Source organism: Numida meleagris, chromosome 8 (assembly GCF_002078875.1).
Source record: "Numida meleagris isolate 19003 breed g44 Domestic line chromosome 8, NumMel1.0, whole genome shotgun sequence".
Lineage (NCBI taxonomy): Eukaryota > Metazoa > Chordata > Aves > Galliformes > Numididae > Numida > Numida meleagris.
This window is the reverse complement of record NC_034416.1, coordinates 16614726-16635970: the sequence shown is the minus strand read 5'-3', so window position 1 is coordinate 16635970 and position 21245 is coordinate 16614726. Positions and strand designations below refer to the sequence as shown.

Here is a 21245-nt window from a genome sequence, read left to right as displayed (position 1 = left end):
CTTGATGCATTCTTCCCTCTTTCTCCTTTCCAACCTCATAAATGAAACTCTGAGCTGTGCTGCACCCACTCCTGCACCAGGATCCACATCTCTTGCTCCAGGAGCTGCCCTGCCCCATGCTACACCCAAGAGCAGCTCCCAGCACCAGGCACTGTAGGTACAGCTGTCTCCCCTGGATGTGCTCTGGCACAAGGCGAGGTCCCCACACACCTCCCACATCACAGCCTGGGTCCCGAGGAGCCACCTGCAGCTGCCACAGGCAGATGTCCGGGGCAGGCTTTGCAGGCACACTGCCCAGGCACAAGGCAGGCAGTCACAGTGCGAAACCTCACTGACCGGTCTCAGCTTCACATTCACACTGCCTGGACAAACGTTTTCGTAGTACTTCTGGGCACGTGACATTTCAGCATCTGACCAGTACTGACTGCACAGCACTTCTGGTTCGTACATGCTACTTTGTCCATTCAAAAAAGTAAAACGAGAAAAGCAACCAACCTGAATGGCCAGCAGGACCCAGCTACACGCCACCATGTGGTTTACCCATGGATGCTCTGAAGGGTTTTGTGGGAGGAGTTGGGAAGTGGCAGCTGTGACAGAAGCCAGCCACTGGGGACATCCCGACATCCAACATGTCTGCGTAAATGGAACTGAGAATGGGAACTGGAGGGCCTCACGCAGGAGGCTGCCTTCTCCCAGAAGAACCTTCTCAACGTGCTTTGCAGCTCCATAAAATAAAACCTACCGTAAAATCAGTTTTGTTTTTACCCCTTTTCTTTAAAAACTGTTGTTTGGCACTCTACAGTTTACAGTGAGAAGACAAAATCTGCCTGGGAAGAGCTGAGGTTTCTTACACTAGGTAAGAACGTGCCTGCAGTACCACCACCTTCCATTCTGTGTTACCATCCCACCGTACATACACAAAATCAGCCGATTGGTTCAGGTCCATATTTATTAACAAGCCTGTACACTGTCAATACCTATGATGCCTGAAACAAAGAACACTAATAGAACACAGTCTTCATGTTTCAGATGCCAAATGCTTCGACACTATTCCTGTTAAAAATCATGAGCCCAGACTGGCTCACAGAACAAGAACCGAGCACTGCAGTGCAGCACTACGGAGGGAATGACTCGAGGGCTGCTGACCAGCGTTTGGGGGTGTATCGATCTGATGCAGAAAGACAAGTGTTATTAGAGCTCCCAGCAGACAGTCTCTCTTACAAGCCCAGCTTGGTCCTTCTCCAGTGTCTCCTTTTGGAGTTGTACCTAAGACAAAAGCAGTGTCAGTTAGCATAACACAAGCAGCTGTCCATCAGGTGGACTGAAACCACCTTTAATTAGCTCAGCAGAAAAGGATTTTTGTCACAGTACAGTGGCGAGCTGCCAACAAAAATCAACTTTGTACTTTTTTGGTGGTTTAAATTCCCATCTGTTTACTTTATTCATTTGCTAACTAATTAGCACAGTACTGCAGAAGAATCTAAAGCCTTGAAAAAGAAACATACCTTAGTAAAAGATTCATTAGCGCTAGCATGTGAATGTCCTACCTCCTCTTTTGGAGACAAAACCACCCATGTACAGACTGCCCAATGATAATGACACCTATTTCCTGCATGCAATTTGTAGTCTAAGACAAAAATAATCATTTCTGATGATGAGCAACGTATGGAAAGTACCCTCTTCTGAAAAGCTCTATCAATTTATTCATAACGTATATTCATTTACGAGTCACACGTGATGTACATGTCAAGGACAAACAGTTTCACCAACATACAGGTAAAACCAAAGACAGCATTAACAGAATTACTCTCAGCAGGAAAATGGCAGTACTCCCACAGAATGAAGCACCGCAATTGCAGCCTGCTATAGCACATAGTTTGGAAGATAACTGATGACTGAGGTGTCTAAGTGCCACAACACAAAAATTAGATTTTGCTGCACAATACTTCAAGGCAGCGTAATACAGCGAAAACAGAAGCTCTTCTTATGCTGGTATCTGAAAGACAAGGGGCCCCCAATGCTAATCTTTCCCAGAAGGAAAAGAGTTAACAGAAGCAAAAGGAACAGAACTCAGCAATTCTGTGCTGCCTCACTGCCAGAGCCAGCTGCCAGTACTGCCACTCTCTTCACTACATAGGACAAAAAAAATCTGGGAGAAAGAATCCTACTCCCCTAACAAGTCTGGGCAGCAGAGCACACGGGCTAGGCAATGAGCTGGCTGCACAGTGACTGCACTGCACTGGCTGGAAGTTTCAAACCACAGGGCTCACACTGGCACCATCTTTTGCACACCTCACATTTACATTCGCACACCTGGTATGCTGCAGTACTCTCCTACCGGGCTTTCTTGAATGTAATGCTTGAAAACAAGTGCTATAGGCAAAGAAAAGGGAACTATGGCAAATTAATTTCACTCATAAGTCAAGCACCTTATACGGTCGATTTCAACTTCCCTATGCGCAAAGAGACCTCTGGTTCTTTATGCACACTCTGCCTCAGAACACCTGTGCTCTGTATGTTCTGTGAGGCGCTGCTCCTTGAGAAGGCAGCAAGAGAGGGATGGCTACAGCAGAGAGAAGGTGCTGCAAGAGGAACCATAGGAGTGGAGTGGATGCTGAAGTAACGTTCTGGAATAAGTCCTCCACATGCACGGTTCATGCTTTCAGCTTCAATGACTGACCATTCATTAAAGCTGGCCCATCTTAACAATTAATTTACACCTGCAGATACTTACAGAGCACTGAAATGAACTTGAGAAGGAGAAGATGGCAGGCCCACACTCAGGAGAACACAATGGGCCGACAGAACCCGGGGAGGTCTGCACCACACATACACATACGAAAGCTGCATCCATATACAACTGCACTTTTGAGTACATGAATGCTGTTACTAAACAAACCAAGTTCTCCTGCCTTCAGGCCGTTCTGTACAGGAATGCAATGCCGAGGCTGTGCGGTGCTGGGCCACAGCTCCTCAGAGAGCAACGGCTGATCCCATTACCTGATCTTATTGCCCGTTTTCATGCGAATCCACTGCGGGATGGGGCGGTTTTGCTTCTGCTTCTTCGCAAGGAAGCGTTTGATCTTGAAGGTCTTGTGAGACGACTGCAAGAGAAAGGGGCGGTCAGTGCGGGGAGCTCAGTGCGGGGAGCTCGGCCAGGCCCGGGCAGGCCCCGGCGCGGGAGCGCCACAGCGGGCGGGAGAGCGGCGCTGCGCCCCGCGCCGACTCGGGAAGGTGAAAATCAGGGCCCTCCCGCCCCGCCAGACCCCGCCGCCGGCCTGCCGGGAGCCCCAAGCCGGCACCCCGTGGGAAGCGGGCTGGGAGCGGCGCGTCCCGGCAGCGGATGGCGGCCGATCGTCTCACCATGGCGCTGCGCTGCCAGGCGTCTCGGCGATGGCGGCTGCGGAAGAGGCGGAAGGGGCGCGGCGAGGGCGGGGCGGCGGGAGCGGCACGGGCCCCTGGGCACAGCGCCCCCTTGCGGCGCGGCGCTGAGTGACGCACTGCGGCACCGTGAGATTGCGGGCGTTTATTGGGCTTAGTACAAAACCGCTACGGCTACAAGGCGCTAGCTTAAAGGAGCCGCTACCGGCGAAGTCTCTTTCCGGGCTGTAAAACAACACTTCAAAACAGAGGGAAGATGAAGCAGAGACCGAGGGCAGCAGTTGGGAAATGTTTCAGACTGGAAGAGAAGGGGACTCTCAGTACAACTACATTTGATCAAAACACACATTTCAGTGTAGGTAGACTTTACAAAAGAATTTTTCAAGCAGTATCCCATATTAAGCCAGCTTATTCATACACTCCAACTTAATTGCTTTCTCGAGGAAGGGCTCTCCCCTCCTACGGTCACTGTGCAATTCCAGTTGTTCTCCTTTTCAGAACCAGAGCGCTCTGCTCCACCACTGCCTCACCCACCGGCAGACCTGGCTCGGTGCTACTGCTATAAAGGAGCTGTCGTTGCTTTGGAAGGAGCACCACACAACATGGCAACACCCGTGTCAACAGCACGCCACTGCGAGCTTGCTCTGCTTGAGTGCATGGTACAGTGGCTCCCATTGCTCTAGAGTAAAGCTCTGCATTAGATCCAGGTGTCATCTCCTCCTGCCTGCATGACTCATTTATTATCATACTTAAGGCCACAAAGTCTTTCTACTTTGCAAAGGTTCTCTTCTCTGTTGTAGTTAGATGCTAGGAAAATAAATTCAAATAACTGAAAATACAATGAGAACATTTCAAATTGCAAATCTACAACTGAGGTTCTTTAGCCAGAAACATCCAACAGCGCAATGCCCCCTCTCCTTCCTTTGTTCCTTCTTCGCTTCGAAGGCACTTCTGGATTGCGTAGAACATGCTCTTTGGCTGCACAGACAGTCAGAACACATAAGGCCTGCATGCTGGTCACTCCTCTTCCTTCGTGTTACTGCTCTCACTCTCTTGTTTCTTCTCCGCTCCCTGATCTGCGGCCTTGGCAGCACTGTCTTCATACTGACACAATCTGCTTCGGCTTCGGGCTCCGGGCTGGTACAGCTGCATCGCTGGACGATCCTGAAATAAATCAGAACCATTTAGACCCCTTCAGAGCCCCAGCACTCTCATGGTTATAATGGCATCAGCAACATAACAAAAGGCTCCAATTCAAACTTTTCAGACTGTTCTAAAGTATATTATTCCACCAAAGTGGCAATGTAACTTCAGCTGGCTTGAATCAAGGTTGTCCCTGCTCAAGCCACAAAGAACACTGCACCTGGTTGAAGTTATCTGTAGTTCTGTCTTTGACAGACTAGTTCAGCTCTTCCTCTCGCAGAATGCAGACCAACCCTGCAGTTCCTCCAAAACCTCTTTCATTTGTATCCAATAACGTCTTAAGTTACACAGAAGACTCATGTACTGATACCTTACACACGCATACTGCAGAAGCAGACCCGCAGAGCACGTAAAACTGAACTCAAAACATTTTGTCATGAATTTATTCTTAAGATCTTCTATTATATTTGGCATGTAGTAGCCTTGTCCCTGTTTTGGAGGAACCTGTTTCATCACCCTCCCACTCCAACATATATTTTCAGGCACATACATCAAAAGATGCAGATTAGTGATGCTGTACCAACACCTGCCAATGGGCTGGATCTTTATCAAACGAATTGGGATCAAGGTATTTACAATTTAGGCCACTACCTTGGCTTAATTCCCGTACAGTGACAAGGAAAAAAACATCAATTATCAAAATTTAGTAAACAAGTGGGCAGTCTTTCTAGCAGCTTGTTACATTAACAGGGAGAATTATCACAGAAACAATACGGTTCTTTCCTCAAAGTGCATTTATCCTAAAAACACAAACTGGTCCCTATGAATTAACACACGAAATTGAAGAAACACAGCACCTTGTTTCTGATACGATCCCTCTTAACTGTATCCTCTTTTTTGTCGTCTTTGGTTACTTTCTCAGATTTGTCCGTGCCGCAGGTAAAGTCTGTAAGATCACTTTTCTTTCCCTTATCTCTGAGCAAGTCTCTCTCCTTTTTCACCTCTTCCTCTTTTCTTCTAAAAACCTTTTCTTTCTCAAAGCGCTCTTTCTGCCTCCGACGCTCTTCTTCTTGGCGCCTCAGTTTCTCCCTCTGTGCTCTCTCATATTCTCTGTCTCTTTCAAAATCTCTATCTCGATCCCTGTAGTCCTTTACACACTCATCTTCCGATCTGTATGAAAACAAAACTGAAGATGAAGCTCAACAGATTCACCACACAGAGCTGGGAGATCAATGTAATACTGGTGTAAATTTGCAATATGAAGACGACAGATTGGTAGGCTCTAGTTTTGGGAAACCGTCCTAACCCAAGTCATGCACGATAACCAGAGATGGCACCGAGTGCTGGCTTTTCTTAGCCTTCTGGTCACATAGCTGGCCGAGTCTCCTCTGGCTTTGGAAAGCATCTACATTCCTCCGCCTCACATGGCAGAACTGAACCCTGACCAGATCATGAAGCTGCTGAGTATTAGATTTTCCACTTTGACCTTCTACAAGACTTAAAGGGACTAGCAACTGCAGTATGCCTCTCCTCTTGCCACGGTTATAATTCTTTCATTGCAAGGATTGTGCTCTCAGCCAATTGCAGGTCCCCTACACCTGGGCTTCTCTTGTGGAGTTCCTAAAGAACGTTGCAAAACCTCTTAAAGTTTGTCCACTAGTGAAGAAATGACGGAATTCACACATCTTCTTCTAATCACCGGGATGTTGCACTGCCACACAAAACACATCCCACACCTTATATCAGGAAAATCATTGGAAAGGAATTTAAAAACACGGTCACGGCAGAGAAGCCTGACCCTCGGTACGACCAGGAAACACGTTATATATACATAGAGATATTTATAGCAAGTACTAGAATACTTTTTTGCCTTCTCTTCTTTTGTCTCCCCATCAGATCGTTTGGCAGATGCACTACTCGCATTTTTTTCCTCCCTCAGAGTCTCTTTTTCCAGTTTCTTGGATTTTTCTTTTTTCTCCAAGTCTTTCTCATCTTTTTCAGGCTTCTTAAGTAGCTACAAAGAAAACACAAGTCTCATCTAAAAAGCTCACTCTAATACATATTGTCTGGCACAACACTGAAATTGCATCAAGGGAACCACAGCCCAGTAAGAAATACACATTAATTTTACTGCAAAACGCAGTACTTTAAAAGCTGGAGTGTATGAGTAAGCATCATCCACAGAACAGATTGGACTTTTTTTTCCTAAAACACACGTTAGAAAGCTTAAAAATAAGTCTCTATTTCATAGTAAATTCACGGTTTTGTTCACCACAGCATGTACAAGTCACGTGACAAAAGCTTTAAGTATTACTATGAAGCATTACAGCACATTAACCTTTACAATGCCTAATATTGAATATTACAAAAAAGTGGTAATTTACGAACACCAAACTCATGTGATTCTTCACACGGAGCACATTTTGAAAGACTTATATACAAATAAGAGGGGAAAAGGAATGTAACAGTTTATAATAAAGAACTGTTCTAGACCTTAATCTTTGGTTCTTCTTTTGATCTGTCTCTTTCTTTTTCTGGACATCTGTCTACCTTCTTCAATTTTTCTGCTTCTTTTCTCTTTCTTCTCTCTTCTTCCTTCCATTTTCTTCTTTCTTCTTCTCTTTGTCTTTTTCTTTCCAGTTCTCTTCTCCTCCTTTCCTCTCTCTTTTCCTCTCTGAGCCTCTACATGTGCCAAAAACAAAGACATAGTGTATCTCCAAACTAGAAAACATCCCTTTAAGCCCAACAGGGTATTCTGCTACAAAGTGATGGAGTATTCCTTTAGAAAATAAGTCATCTCAGAACTCTCCCTATTATAAAAACATTCTGTTTTCTCTACAGTAGTGTTGTGAACCTGAACACATTACAGCAGCAATTTTTTTTTTAAGCATAGTACAAGTCAAGATTTATGGGAAGAAAAGACACTGGACTCAGCCTTTATCATTCTAATTTCCATTAAATCTGTTCCATCGGTGATTTTCTGAATTGCTACACGTTAAAATGAGACTATGTACTAGGTGAAAGATTACCTACAAGGACCTCAGCCACAACTGCATTACAATGCAAGCATTTAAATGGGATCTCGTTTGGCAGTGCCACAGAGATGTCCAGCACGGCGCTAGCTGTGACCACAATGCACATAAACACCACTGTTACTACAAGGGCCAGTGTGCTAATAGTGTAACACATGGGAACCACCTAGGAGCAATGAAATTGGACCAAAAGCTGCTGCTTCAAAAAGAAGAGCAAAAATATATCAATAAGCACCCTGCAGTATACGCCCTCGTGCTCTCAATGAGCAAATTATTCTATCTGCAAGCAACAAGAAGATTCTGGGCAGAAGCCTTACCTGCTTATTCTTCAAGAAGTTCAGTAAGGGAGTAGTCTTTTTAGCTAGAAAATATATGAAAGCTAGTGTGAACAATGTTTTATCCAATACTGCAATACCTGCAACAAAACTCTATATGATATAAAGAAGCCTTATGGACTATGCGGGTTATTTCCTCTTCCATCCAGCAACACAGCAGTGAAACAAGTATTCCAATCCTACTCCAAAACAATGACAATAATTACAATTCTATAAGTTTGTTTAGGACACTAATAAATTATCCTATCTGTAAAGGAACATTTACCCTGCAGCATGTGTTTCTCAGCTTTCCTCACTGATACCTGTAACATGCTTAAAAAAGATTATTCTAGTCCATATTACTCAAGCACAATAGAATGTCACTGCACCTCACTGAAACGCAGCCACTCCACAGCCTTGTCCAGCTAATAAACATCTGATTAGCAGTTCAAAACCCAAAGGAAGATTACTTTATAAAGCTTAGAGAGAAAAATTTAGATCATGGGAGTTAAAAAAAAAAAAGCACACCGAGTAGTATTAGCCTAAAGGTTTAACAATACCAGGTAAACACAAAACACAGACTCCTCAAAGCTGAGAAATCACGGCTTAAAGACATACCACATACCTTTTCCTAAAGCATCAAGCAAAGTAACTGTAGCATGCAGATTTCCATACCTATCAGCTCCTTGTTTCTTGCCTCTATTTCCTCCAACAAAGTTTCAGGAGTGGAGGTTAACTTCTCATCATCTGCACTGTAACTTTCCAAAAACTTCTTGTACTCTGGATCTATGGGGGAGGCGAGAGAAGAAAACAAAAATGTATTGGAGCATGAAAAGAATCCACTTGGTCATTGCTGGAAGTTTGGAATAGACTAGTGCAAGCTGCATTGTTTACGTGTTGCCTTTCATGAACTGTCCACCCTCACAGAAACTGGTGTAAATATCACAGCTATATTTAACAGATCTGCAGCCAATAAAACAGCAGTAATAAGGTCTGTATGTAATTAAACATTCTATCAATACACAAAATACTGCATGCAAACTGCTTTTAGAACTTTCAGGCCTCTAGGCATGCAAAACAAGCTAGCCAGCTTTTATACCATCTTCAATTGTCCCCGTTTTGGCATCCTTTTTCTTGCTCTTCTTTTTTGCAGCTTTCTGGAAAGGTGCAAACTCTACTATGGCAGCATATTCCTGACCTTTTAAGAGAGGAGGGGAAAAACTGCATTAAGACAGAAACAAAACAGGCATTGAATACAGCATATCGTGCGTGTCTAGAACAGGAAACAAGCTGCACCACAAACACGCAATACTAGAAGGGACTATCGGAACAGCATAAAAAAATAACGTATTTTAAAAGCTAGCTAATTAAATAATGCTTTTAGAGAGAGCAAAATTTGTGAAACAAATCGTCTTGCAATGTTGACAGAATACCAGAATTGCAGACCCTGAACAAGAGGGAAGTGCCAGCTGTACAGCTGCCAGCTCAGCCACCCCCGTTACACCGCACCGCCCTCATCCTGCAGGGCACTTCTGCATTGTGCAAGTAGCAGGGAGCATTTCACCTTAAGGCAAATCTCATTTTTTGACAAAATGCAATAGAATGTAACATCCACGCATTGCAAACAGGCTTTGGAGTTTTATCTTCCAACAGGAATGTTGCATTTGTGGCAGCATTAACCCAGCACTGTTGTCTGGCATGGTAAATACGGTGAGTGAGCTGTTACATTGCAAAGGAGCATCTTCAGAAAACATCCAGGCGTTATTAGAACCCGATTATGCACCTCCTAAATAAAAGGAGGTTTTCATGGGCAGAGCTGTGTGTCACATAAAACACCCAGATGGATTTAAAAAGTCCATATAGACTTGAAACAAAACTAAGTGGAAAGTTCTCAGTTTATCGAAGCCGAGAGGACAACTCCTGACACAGCTTCCACTGATCATGGGATTTTAAGGTCTGACAGTGAGAGACCAGCAAGTATTGGTGTTACCCAATGCAAGCAGTTTTTTTGATATGAAAGTAAAGGATGTGAGATGTACTGAATATTTAAGGCGCAGTTAGAACAGAGCTAAGTAGTGCTCAGACTCTTGGAGAAGTACCCCAAGAACAACACTTGTTTCCAACGAGATCAACATCACTAAAGAGCAGACACATCTACAACTTGGGCTGCAGGGAAAAAAAACTGCTCCCTGCACCAAACCAAGGCAGCTCACTCTGTTATAAGTGAGACAGGCATTGACTGGAACTACAGAGTGACCAAAGTATGTCACATTGGAGCAGACAGAGGCGGAACGAGGTGACACCACCGACCTCAGCCTCCTCCCAGTGGGAAAGAGAACAACACCCAGTGCCATGCAGGGCATGAGCATTAGCCGTGCTGACACCACCCCTGCTTCTACAACTGCTCCAGCACCACCTGAGCTGTGCATACCCACATCTGACATTCGATATCTAAAATTAACCTACTTTACTTCCCGCTGAGTGTAAGGCACTATTTTTGTTTGGACATCTTTTACCACGCTCACAGCCCTGCCAACAGGTGAAACAGCCCACGTCCCATTCTGCAGCCCCCAGCCCAGCCCCGGGGCCACCTGCCTTTGTGATCCACGAAGACATAGCCGTCGAAGCGGTCTCGGAACAGCACGATGTCCTCCTGGTTCCTGAAGTTGATGTAAGCCCGGGAGAAGACGTGCGGGTACAGGCTGCGGGGAGAGGCAGTGAGCGGCGGGCGGATGGGCCGCGAGGCGGGGAGCGGCAGGAGGGGCCCTACCTGGAGTCGTTGGCGAAGAACTCGAAGTAGTCGTGCTCGGGCAGGGGCTGCAGGTGTTCCTCCAGCTGCTCCCGGGTGAGGCTGGGCGGCAGCCGCCGGATCACCACCTGCGGCACGGCCCGGCGTTACAGCAAACGTCGAGGGCCGCCCCCCTGTTCCTCCTCCTCCTCCTCGTCCCCCCTCCTCTCCCACCCCCTCCCCAAAGCGACCCCGGTCCCCGCCGCCGCCTCCGCCACGCCAGACCCCGCTCGGGCCGGGCCGCACCTTGCTCAGCGTCTCCTTCTTGTCCTTGGGCCGCTCCAGCCGCTCGAGCTCAGCGCTGCCGCCGGTCCTCCCGTCCGAGCCGCCCGCCACCCCCGAGCCGGCTCCCAGAGCCGCTCCCGGCCCGGCGGGAGCCCCGCGCCGCTCCTTGGGCCTGGCGTTCTCCTTGTCCTCCTTCATCCCGGGCCGCGGGGCAGCGCCGCGCACTCCAACGCGCCCATTGGCCGCGCGCCTCTCGCGGCTGCGCCTTAGCGGGCCGCCAACCGCGCCCTCGGCCGAAGCCTGCCCACCCCCGCGCGGCCTGGTGGACTACAACTTCCGGTGTGGCCTGGTAGACTACAGCTTCTGGCGTGGCCTTGTAGATTACAACTTCCGGCGCGGCCTGCTGGACTACAACTTCCGGCGTGGCCTGGTAGACTACAACTTCCGGCGCGTCCCGCTCGGCCTGGTGGACTACAACTTCCGGCGTGCCTCGCACGGCCTGGATTTCTGCGGCTGCCGGCGCGGGGCGTTCTGGGAGTGTCCTCATCCGAACTGGAAGCGGCGACGGTGGTGGTGGTGGTACCGGCGCGATGTGGTACGAGATCCTACCTGGCATGGCCATCATGGGCGTCTGCCTCAGCATCCCCGGTCTCTCCACCGTCTACATGCACCGGTGGTGCAACGGCGGCAAGGTCAGCGCTTCCGGACTGCCTCGACCCTCTGAGGCTTCTCAGGCCGCGGCTTGGCACCCAGCCCCCTTTCCCCTCGCCCCCCACTTTCCACTTTCCGTGTGCCCCTTCCTGCTGCTCCATAACACGTACTGCCATGTGCCTGCAGGAGAAGAGGATTGCCCGCTATCCATACCAATGGACGCTGATGGAGAGGGACCGGAGGCTGTCGGGGGTCAACAAGTACTACGTGTCCAAGGCAGGTGTCAGAGCCGCAGCACCGGGAAGGGCCGTGCACCCTGAGCTCTATGCTGGGCATGGGTCGCTGCAAGGAGCTTGCTCTGGGTGCTGCTGCATGGGCTGCAGGGACGTGGGTTTTGTTATAAGTTATGATTTGGGCACATGAGGAGTGTGGATTGAAAAGTGGCATGTTGAGCTGTGTGCTCCTGCCCAGCAGACATGGTTAGCGGGCAAGAGTTGTGCATATACTGCTGTTACTTGTTCACTCTTTCTTTTTCAGGGTCTGGAGAACATAGACTAAGGCAGCACTCCTCAAGGAAGCCACAGATCTGTATACAACGATCTAAGTCTCTAATAAAGATACACGTGTATTTAACCATTGTATCTGTGTTGCTGTAAGCTTTGGATGGAATTTGTGTCCTCTGGAAAGGAAAAACTGCTAGTTGCAAGATGTCAGATGTGGAAGTGAAATGCAGATCTTGTGTCACTTCCTGCAGATGAAAACAAATGACATTATATTGCACTCATAAGAGAGAAGCTAGAATATATTTACATAATGTAGATATAATGTAGTGATTTAACAGCTACTTAACAAGATTTGAGATGACTGGATGCACTTGGTTATTTACTGCATAGAGGGTAATGTAAACATAGGAGGCCCTCACGTTGAGTCACAAGGTTCAGAGTGGACCCCCTTGCTTCTTAAACTCCTTGAACCATGAAGGTAAAGAGCCCAAGCACAGCTGGATCCACTCCTATTCCTAGACTTGGTCAACAGTTTATGTCTAAAGGATTATATGTGCACAATCAATCTAAGATGTAGTCTTAGTGAAGCTAGTAGAACTTACAACCAATCTAAGATGTGATCTTAGCAAGGCTAACAAAGCCTAAAACAAACTATTAGTCACTTAACAAGGATCTATATCAGCACGGTGTCTTGACATCAATAAGTACAGGATCTCTGCACAGACGTAACCTTGATAGGTTTACTTACTCACAGGGAGATCCTGTTGTGCAGCCAGCTGCTGTGCAGGAGAGTTCAAAGTAGGCTGTTGGCTGGCTGACTCCCTGTTTATGGGGTAAGATGATTGACTCATAGCCATAAGTTTGCTTTTTAGGCACATGCTCAATTGGTCTTAAGCTGTTGACCAAGGTGTTTGCTATCAGCTCTTTCAGCCCCCCAAGTCTGAGGCAGATTTCTGGCCATTAATCTGCCTTAGCAGGAGCGTTATCAGTACTATTGCTCACTGTCCACCTGTGCAAGGCCTCGTCTGTAAGGTCAGGTCAAAGAAAGCAGCTGGGGGAAGGAAGGCAGTGGCAGGGAGCATACTGTCACATCACCACAATTAACACTGAATCACGTGTTTCACTGTGAGGCACAAAGTTGTGGAACAACCAGAAACAACCTGATAGTGAACAAAGCACTGTCACGTAAATCAGAAATTTCTGAAACATCACCGTGGCTGGAGAATGAAGGCTCAGCTACACAAAGGCTACAGAGGTAGCACCAGGCTGGCAGCAAACGACCCTTGCACTGAGGATGCCCAGCACTGGAAATCATTGCGTCGACTGTAGCTACGCCTGTTTCTCTGTTCTACAGAAGTGTCTTGGTAATGCAGTTTCCTTTATTTGCTTGTAGCCACATTGAAAAAATAACAAATGTTGTGGGAATAGAAAATACACAGATGTAAATAGAGTTCTTCTGAATTTACACCAGCATAAATGACAGCAAGCTAAGGCACAGGTTTGCATCTGAATTCCTGTGATGGGTGGTCAGGATGTGACAGAGTTTCTCAGTCCTCCTGAGCAATACATCCATCATGGTTTGTGTCCCTGAGCAGGACAGAAGCACCTGATGCTTCCCTGGGGGCACTCTGTGCTCAGGCCCTACAAGGAGGTGGTTAAGTCAGGCCTTCCAGCTGCTCAGGCTTCCTAAATATTGTCAGCCTTGCGTTTGGCTCATGACAGGCTCGTCAAGGTTGCCTGTTTGTTTCTGTGGTAACATCTCCTTGCCATAGAAGAGCAGCTGCTGGAGATTTCACGCCCTGCATTTTGCTAAAATGTCTGAACCCTTTTCTATCAGCAGCCCTCAGGCTCTGAGGGGCTCGGTGCTGAGGTCACCTCTGTGCAGCAGGCCAGCCCGGCTGTGTTTGCAGAGCACAGAGCTGGAGGCGGGTTCTGTTCCCAAAATGTCCTTGGGCGGACATGGGTTGCCATGCCAACAGAACACAAACAGTGCTGGAGGAGCTCCTTCAGACACTGCCAGCCACCATCTAACCACGCTCCCCCAGACCTCCCTCTGCCTGGGAAGGGCATTTCCAAAGCAACTTCTCATTCAAAAGGTCAAGGCAATGGACAAGGAAAAGGAAAATGCTGCCATTGAGAAGGCAGCGCACACAATTGTGAAAAATGGGATACGTGCTGCACAAGAATATTATCTAAATAATGTGCAGAAAGAAGCAGCAGGTAGGATGCTTGCTCTATTTGTCATGTCTTGCCCTGTGTAAGAGCTTTCCCAGAAGGATTTCACAGTATTTTGTCCTTTTCAGAAGCTGAATACGCTGTCAAAAATATTCAGTGGATCACGTGTGAAAACTTCACAGTGGAGAGGGGCCAGCAGCAAATTGAAGAATACATTTCCGTGAGTGACAATTCCAAGCACTCAGATCATGCCCTCTTACCGGTGAACAGCGTGAAAAAACGAAATAAAAGCACTTCAGTTCCTTTTAGCACCTCTCTTTGGTTATCTCTGCTAGACAGAGGTAATCGTAGCGCCCTGTGTTTGTTCAGCAGACGTGGGAGCTTCACGAGAGCTGGCTTCACTGCTCAGAGTTTCTCCGGGAAGAAGATCTTCAGTACAGCAAGAGGTACCATTATGGAGTTATCTGGAGCATCCCAACGCGCAGAAAACCCATCCCACTAGCAACAGCAAGCACCTATTTTGTGATAGAGATCTCCAAAATCAAACCCATCGTAAGTATTCAGTAGTGCACAGCAATCCTTTAAGGCACAGCAGTCAAACACCAGCTTTGCTTACCTTGAATGAGAGGAAGCAGTAATTTAAACAGTTCCAGCCTATAGCAACTTCAGAGTTGAAGTTTGTAACTATGCTCCAGAGGGACCGATTCTATCATCAAGACCATATTTCATATTTTTGCCTCAGTATCATTTTACTGCGCACACAACATTATATTCTGAAAAAGGCTTGAGAATACCAATTCGTAAGGCATAATATTCAAAGGTATTTCCTCCTTTTTACTTCTTCCTTTAAGTTTCCATTGCACTTGCTACTGAAATTCTTTAATTAATCATATTATGTACCCTTCCATAGCTCGGCATTCACCTGTACAATGGTATTTTGGGACTCAAGACCAGAACCAAACCTTCACAGTGTAGGCTTTTATGCCCCCCCCTTCAGAACTTATGCTTTGTTGTACTGTACCTTAGCCTTTCTGGCTGGTGGCTGTGGACCCCCAAGCAGCAACCCAGAGATCACAGCCACTGGTCACAAACCTCATCCTAGCACAGATTTAACACTGGGATTTCTGAGTCGTTTCCTTCACAAGATAAAATTCAGAGGCTGTAAACCAAAATTAAAACCGGTGCTAATCTGTATCAGAAATGTTGTACAAGTACAGAGTTGTTTTTAAAGAGGTCGATATTAGTTCTCATCTAATCAAAACATTGGCTTTTTTTGGTCCTGTAGCTCAGTATGTGAACTTTACCCTGTCTCTCCCCTCTTGCAGACCCTGCCTGTGGAGGTATTCTTTTTTCTGGAGTCCAGCAGGCTGATTCACAGGTACGCACTGTTACTTTTCTATCACTGCTATGACTTGGGAGGTTCTAGCAAGCTGCCCCTGGCCAAAACAAGCGGGAAGCCTGTTGTAAATGAGATGTTCACCCTAATATCAGGGAGGCAGAGGAATATGTCAACATTTTGTTAAGCAAAACCAAACAACCCTGCCTTCACACCACCACAAGCACGAGCAGCCACATCTGCATTCTACATAATGAGTTTGTAATAGCTTTGTGCAGTTCAAGCAAGCATTCCTTTTTGTCAGCAGATGGGCATTATTCCTGCTTTTACCCTTTTTACTCTCTCCTCCAGACCAGAGTACTGTCGATTTAGAGAAAAGTGGTTGAAGGACATCATTGAAAATAAAATCATCCTCAGGGAAAGGCTTAAATTACCATGAACAGCTCACCACCACTCTGTTGGTATTTTGTGGAGCATCAACGCAATGAAGGAAAAAGTTATTTCTTCTTAACTTGTGGATTACCTTGTAGGTGTGGAAGCAACATTAAATCTGTGTTAAATCAATTATGGGCTGAGCTGGCTGCTGGTTTTACATGACAGTCCCTTGCAGATATGAGTGAGTGCAACAGGTCAGACAGAGCCAGGTTCCAGAGCATAGACAGGAGGAGGCCGCTGGGCTGGGTGTGCTGTTTGTGAACGCCAGAGCTGCGGAACTCCAGGGCAAAAATAAGTTATTGGACTTATTAGGGCAAGGAAGCGGTTGGATGGTTGCAGCCAGAAGGTTGTGATCAATGGCTCTATGTCCAGGTGGAGGCTGGAAATAAGTGGTGCCCCCCAGGGGTCCATCTTGGGACCGGTGCTCTTCAATATTTTTATCCACGACATGGATGATGAGATCAAGTGCACCCTCAGCAAGTTTGCTGATGACACTGAGTGCTGCAGCTGACACAACAGAAGGAAGGGATGCCATCCAGAGGGACCTGGACAGGCTTGAAAGGTAGGCCCATGAGAAGCTAATGAAGTTCAACAAGGCCAAGAACGAGGCATTGCAACTGAGTCAGGGCAATCCAGGTATGTACACAGACCTCCTCCAGATATTTGGAGGAAATTCTTCACTCAGAGAGTGTTGAGGCCCTAGCACTGCTGCCCAGAGCTGTGGGTGCCCATGGCCAGGCTGAGCGGGCCCTGGGCTGGGGGGAGCAGCCAGCCCATGGCAGGGAGTTGGGACTGGATGATCTTCAAGGTCCATTCCAAGCCAAGCCATTCTGTGATTCTATTATTTTTGTTACACAAACATTCAAGTCACTTCTGCTGCCAAAACCACAACAGAGACATGAGAACAAGAAAAGAATACCCTCAAGAACACACGCTGCTTTTAAACACATTTCAGAGACAATAACTCCCATATTTTTGGAAATACACAGTTGAATCAAAGGTAACCACCACAGAAGTAGCCTTCTGAGTACAGTTTTAAAAGAGCCATGCTGTACTACTGAAACAAACCAAATGAAAATAACACAGAAGTTAAAATAAGACTTTAATCTAGAACATTTCCATAGACAAAATAAAATAAAATAAATTGAAAGATACGTCCTTGTTACCACCTGTCTACAACCAGGTTCCAATCACTGCACCCCACTGCTCCAATACCTATGTATAACATAGTAGAAATAGAAGCAAGCAACTTGTTTGTTTACCACAGGTTTTGGTAGAATCAAGGCCAGATCCTGCTACTACTGTTACTGTCGTCTTATACCCCAGTTGCAGTCTGCTTCCTTTAAAGTAACTGAAGGAAATCTATATTAAATTACAACTTATTTCTATTTACAAGTGTACTTGGAATCACAAAACAAACTCAACTTTGTTTTGAGAAAAAAAAAATCTAAGATTTATGAAAAATACATAAACAGGAACTTAGGAATTCCTTAATTTTCACAACCATCAGTAGCAGCTGGCTTGTGATGGCCAATCTACTCTCATTGGTGAGAAAACAATGCCAAACAGCACTTATCAGCATCAGCAGCATGTCCCAAAGCCCTCCCGTGGAATCCACCTGCTTGTCCAACCCTAAGTGAGCGCAGAACATTACTATCGCCAACCTTCCTTGCCTGTTCCTTCCCTGTAACCTTTCAGTTTACAGGGATTCCTTGCAGATGGTGAACAAATCATCCAAGAAAATCTGATAGAAATAATCCTGTTTTCTTGATACAAATCATCAGTTCCTGGGGCTTGGTCCTGTTGAGTGAAAGGCACCGCAGCGCTTGCAGCTTTGTTCAAATCATGGCTGGAACAGATCAGCTGCTGCTTGACAGCATCTATAGCGTAGAGTTCAAATGGGGAATTATTTTTCTTCTTTGCCCTTAGTCTTCCTGTAGACCATCTCTCGAAAGCTTGCAAGGATCTTATTCTCTCTTTTTCTCCTCTCCTCCTGGTTGAAGGATGCCAGAGCTCTCTTTTCATCTGCGCTGTAAATTTGGTTCTCTTTACGCAGACGCACAGCTTCCATTCGACGATGTCTGCGGAGGAAAACATTGTATACATAAGCACGGGCAGAAGGATGCAATGCCCCATCACAGCTTCCATCCATTAACTAACCTGAAGGTTTTGGGGGGCTAATAAACAAAGACACCTACACCAGGGAACCCAAACTGCACAGAAACCTCCAGGGAATGAGCAGGAGCTGAGCTGACTTCTGAGGGTGTCTGCTCTCAGGCAGCGAGCAGGAAATCCCTCATGCTCCCAGGGTGTCAGGGTGCTTGAAACTCCTTTTGTACTGGCAGAAAAAGAAGGTATGGCCGACCTCCCACACTGATTTGTCTCATACCGAAGAGCCAGCCCATAACCTCTGCTGTCCAAACACACAACCCTTCAGCCATCAGAGAAAAGCATCTCATTTGGAATAAAGAGAATTAAAGCATACTAGCTGGAAATAATTTTTATTCTTCAGGAGAAAGTGCCCTTAAGAAACTATGAATCTATACATAGCAGTAGAGTTCAGCATACATCACTGGAAGTGTAGAGAGCACCTGCTCTTCTGAGCTTTCAACTAGAGCTTGGAAGCAGCTTTTCAGCAGGCCAACAAAGGAAGCAGCTTTGGAAAATGTTACTGAAACATTACCATCATCAAAAACGTACCTGCTGCCACTCATTACGTAACCAGAGCTCTCGAATGATGCGATTTCTTCACTGGTCAAGCCAATCTCACCTCTCCGAGGTATGCGTTTTCCTGCTTTTACATACTCTGCCATTGCCGCACCTTCACCCGGCAACAGGGCATGCCCATAGCTAAGAAAATGAACAGAGAGACGAACAGCAGGGATTTTAGTCAGTTTCAAATAGAGCGAGTCTGAGCTAAACATCCAGCTTCCCTAATCACTGCTGGCTACAGCTACATTTTAAGGACTTTCCTACTCTTTCCCAAGTTTTTTCCCATTTTGTCCTTATGGCTCATCTTCGGAAGAACATTTTAAATAACCAGTTCGATAAATTTTGGTGTAACAGTAACGAAGGCTGTATAAAGTCACAACGCTGCAGAGCATTAGAGTACAGGCACTTTACTGAAGTAAAGATCAATTCATTTTCTACGAATCCAGCCTAAAAGGCATAAAACAGACTTTTCTACTTGAACTCAGGTCAGAGTAAAGACTAGCACCACTGTCATTTCTGTCTTCATTCCTGGTACAGCATCCCTCTCTGATACAAGTCATATTATCCTAACAGTCTTTTTGAGCAGAAATCCTCACGCTAGATTTACTTGATTTGATCACGGTGCCATTTAGAGAACTCACTTCAAAGGCCTATCGTCTTGAGACGCGTGTGTTTTGGGAGCTTCTGGTCCAATCAAGCTATCAGCTTCCGTATTTTCTGCAATGATCAAACAGCGAAGCAGATTAATACTGCGCCTGTTATTCTTTGTTATCGGAACAGTCAACAGGTCAGCAAACACCTAACAAGAAAAAGCATGAAAAGAACACCGAGAAGTTTCAAGCCAAATTTACAGGAACCTACTTGATCTCTCAATCCAGAGATCTTCTCCTTGAAGTGTTTCATCATCAGAATCTTCGCTACTTGAATCACTGGATTCCTTCCGGCTCTTTTTATTTTTCCTTTTCTTATACTTCTTCCTGCAATAAAGTCAAAGATCTCCATGAAAATTTAAGATGAAAAAACAAGCTAGGAGTCATACTCAAGTTATGAGTTTCTCAAGCTACCTTCCACCAAGGACAGTCTGCATTTACATTGTTGTTTGACTGAAAACAACTGACAGTTAAAGACAACATACGCACTGTTATGCCTTTCATACAACGCTAGAAACTGGCTCCCCCCGTTTGCAGAGAGCCTTCTATGCTCAATGGTTCTGTACATTTGAAGCCAGTCAAATTATGATTGTTCACCAGCATTTACAGCTCTAATTACAAGAGTGCTCAGCCTCCCTCAGTTCCTGCTAAGACAGCGCTTAAAGGCAGATGCAATTACACTTAACAGCCTGGAAACTTACTTCCTGTGCTTCCTTTTCTTCTTTTTGCTTTTCTTTTTATCTTCATCTGAAAAAAAAAAAAGGAAGATTATGCATGATCAAAAAGAGATGGATTAGTTTACTACACTGTGACTAAATAAGCGCCTCCACCAGAACGCCTCAGTACACATCTTCACAGACATAATTTCTTCTTTCTTACCACTGGAGCTCTGGTCGGACTCAGACTCACTGTCGCTGTCCTCAGAATGTTTTCTGTGTTTTCGTTTGGACGCCTTCCGCTTTTTCTTCTTTCTTTTCTTCTTCTTTTTCCTTTTTTCCTCTGGAATGTTTTCAAAAGACAGTGTTAGAGAAAGATGAAGACCTGGTTCCATATGTACACCTGGACCTTCCCAAAGCAACAGGATCTATCACACTCACTTCAACAAAGTCAGTGAACTTCCTGACAGCAACAACAGCAGATTCTAGGTAGCTACTGGTTATCAAAATGAGTTGTGTAAATAAAGCCAAATACCTTCCGAGCTGGAATCCGAAGAGCTACTCTTGGATTTTGCCTCTTCATCTTCTACTGGCGTATGTTCATCAGAACTAAAGAAAAATAAGTTTGCTCTTTAAAATCTATTTTGTGGTATTTATTAACTGAAGATTAAATGCACGCCTACACCTAAACACATGCTTGCAGATTCTGAGCCAGTACTGCAACAGAGCAAACTGTTCCATGGCCAGTGTGCAAGAGAGCAGCTGCTTTCAGAACCACAGCGCAGCAGGCACCTGATCTACAATAAATCACAGAATCATAGAATCAGCTAGGTTGGAAAAGACCTACAAGATCATCCAGTCCAACCATCCACCTACCACCAATAACCCCACTCAACCATGTCTCCCAACGCTATATCTAAATGTTTCTTGAACCCCTCCAGGGACGGTGACTCCACCACCTCCCTGCGCAGCCCATTCCAGAGCCTGACCACTCTTTCAGAAAAGTAGAATTTCCTAATGTCCAGCCTAAATCTCCACTGGCGCAACTTGAGGCCATTCCCCCTCGTCCTGTCACTGTTACAAGAGAGAAGAGAGAGAAGAGGCCGACCCCCAGCTCACTACAACCTCCCTTCAGGTAGTTATAGAGAGCGATGAGGTCTCCCCTGAGCCTCCTCTTCTCCAGACTGAACAATCCCAGCTCCCTCAGCCGCTCCTCATAAGCCCTGTGCTCCAGACCCCTCACA

At 46.1% G+C, this 21245-nt stretch overlaps 5 protein-coding genes across 6 annotated transcripts; 2 read left to right on the top strand and 3 right to left on the bottom strand.

Moving 5' to 3' along the window:
• Window positions 935-4056, bottom strand: RPL39 (ribosomal protein L39). The gene is made up of 4 exons (XM_021406473.1): window positions 4045-4056; window positions 3364-3549; window positions 3001-3104; window positions 935-1266 (listed from the first exon to the last, which is right to left on the bottom strand). Exons 1-4 carry the CDS (start codon window positions 4054-4056, stop codon window positions 1218-1220), a joined length of 351 nt encoding a protein of 116 aa, XP_021262148.1. The 3' UTR covers window positions 935-1217.
• On the bottom strand, window positions 3512-11221 carry UPF3B (UPF3B, regulator of nonsense mediated mRNA decay). Its single transcript, XM_021406148.1, has 10 exons — window positions 10905-11221; window positions 10641-10747; window positions 10466-10572; window positions 8970-9068; window positions 8546-8656; window positions 7874-7917; window positions 7018-7206; window positions 6387-6538; window positions 5382-5694; window positions 3512-4545 (listed from the first exon to the last, which is right to left on the bottom strand). Exons 1-10 carry the CDS (start codon window positions 11079-11081, stop codon window positions 4399-4401), a joined length of 1446 nt encoding a protein of 481 aa, XP_021261823.1. The 5' UTR covers window positions 11082-11221; the 3' UTR covers window positions 3512-4398.
• Window positions 11326-12172, top strand: NDUFA1 (NADH:ubiquinone oxidoreductase subunit A1). The gene is made up of 3 exons (XM_021406151.1): window positions 11326-11575; window positions 11721-11810; window positions 12072-12172. The coding sequence occupies exons 1-3, from the start codon at window positions 11474-11476 to the stop codon at window positions 12090-12092; spliced, it is 213 nt and encodes a 70-aa protein (XP_021261826.1). The 5' UTR covers window positions 11326-11473; the 3' UTR covers window positions 12093-12172.
• AKAP14 (A-kinase anchoring protein 14) lies at window positions 14024-16112 on the top strand. 2 transcript variants are annotated; one of them, XM_021406149.1, is made up of 5 exons: window positions 14024-14257; window positions 14341-14432; window positions 14582-14764; window positions 15538-15590; window positions 15900-16112. In XM_021406149.1, exons 1-5 carry the CDS (start codon window positions 14143-14145, stop codon window positions 15985-15987), a joined length of 531 nt encoding a protein of 176 aa, XP_021261824.1. In that variant the 5' UTR covers window positions 14024-14142; the 3' UTR covers window positions 15988-16112. The 2 variants fall into 2 exon arrangements, with proteins under 2 accessions (XP_021261824.1, XP_021261825.1); XM_021406150.1 differs by having other exon boundaries at window positions 14026-14257; window positions 14585-14764.
• Window positions 17069-20633, bottom strand: NKAP (NFKB activating protein; the record flags this gene model as incomplete). Its single annotated transcript, XM_021406472.1, has 7 exons — window positions 17069-18064; window positions 18684-18833; window positions 19337-19412; window positions 19557-19672; window positions 20047-20092; window positions 20225-20344; window positions 20537-20633. Coding segments are annotated over 7 exons (780 nt in total), but the record flags the coding sequence as incomplete, so codon positions are not given.

What these genes read in the sequence shown, in the direction of transcription:
- RPL39 (XM_021406473.1), bottom strand. An exon ending in CCTGGCAGCGCAGCGCCATG is followed by an intron (nt 3,105 to 3,363) that starts GTGAGACGATCG and finishes TTTCTCTTGCAG; the next exon opens with TCGTCTCACAAGACCTTCAA. An exon ending in AAAACGGGCAATAAGATCAG is followed by an intron (nt 1,267 to 3,000) that starts GTAATGGGATCA and finishes CTTTTGTCTTAG; the next exon opens with GTACAACTCCAAAAGGAGAC.
- UPF3B (XM_021406148.1), bottom strand. Translation starts at nt 11,081, where the DNA reads ATGAAGGAGGACAAGGAGAACGCCAGGCCCAAGGAGCGGCGCGGGGCT. An exon ending in AAGAAACAAGGAGCTGATAG is followed by an intron (nt 7,918 to 8,545) that starts GTATGGAAATCT and finishes TATATTTTCTAG; the next exon opens with CTAAAAAGACTACTCCCTTA. An exon ending in GGGATCGTATCAGAAACAAG is followed by an intron (nt 4,546 to 5,381) that starts GTGCTGTGTTTC and finishes GATTTATTTCAG; the next exon opens with GATCGTCCAGCGATGCAGCT.
- NDUFA1 (XM_021406151.1), top strand. Translation starts at nt 11,474, where the DNA reads ATGTGGTACGAGATCCTACCTGGCATGGCCATCATGGGCGTCTGCCTC. An exon ending in GGTGGTGCAACGGCGGCAAG is followed by an intron (nt 11,576 to 11,720) that starts GTCAGCGCTTCC and finishes ATGTGCCTGCAG; the next exon opens with GAGAAGAGGATTGCCCGCTA. An exon ending in ACAAGTACTACGTGTCCAAG is followed by an intron (nt 11,811 to 12,071) that starts GCAGGTGTCAGA and finishes TTTCTTTTTCAG; the next exon opens with GGTCTGGAGAACATAGACTA.
- AKAP14 (XM_021406149.1), top strand. Translation starts at nt 14,143, where the DNA reads ATGGACAAGGAAAAGGAAAATGCTGCCATTGAGAAGGCAGCGCACACA. An exon ending in TGTGCAGAAAGAAGCAGCAG is followed by an intron (nt 14,258 to 14,340) that starts GTAGGATGCTTG and finishes TGTCCTTTTCAG; the next exon opens with AAGCTGAATACGCTGTCAAA. An exon ending in TCTCCAAAATCAAACCCATC is followed by an intron (nt 14,765 to 15,537) that starts GTAAGTATTCAG and finishes CCCCTCTTGCAG; the next exon opens with ACCCTGCCTGTGGAGGTATT.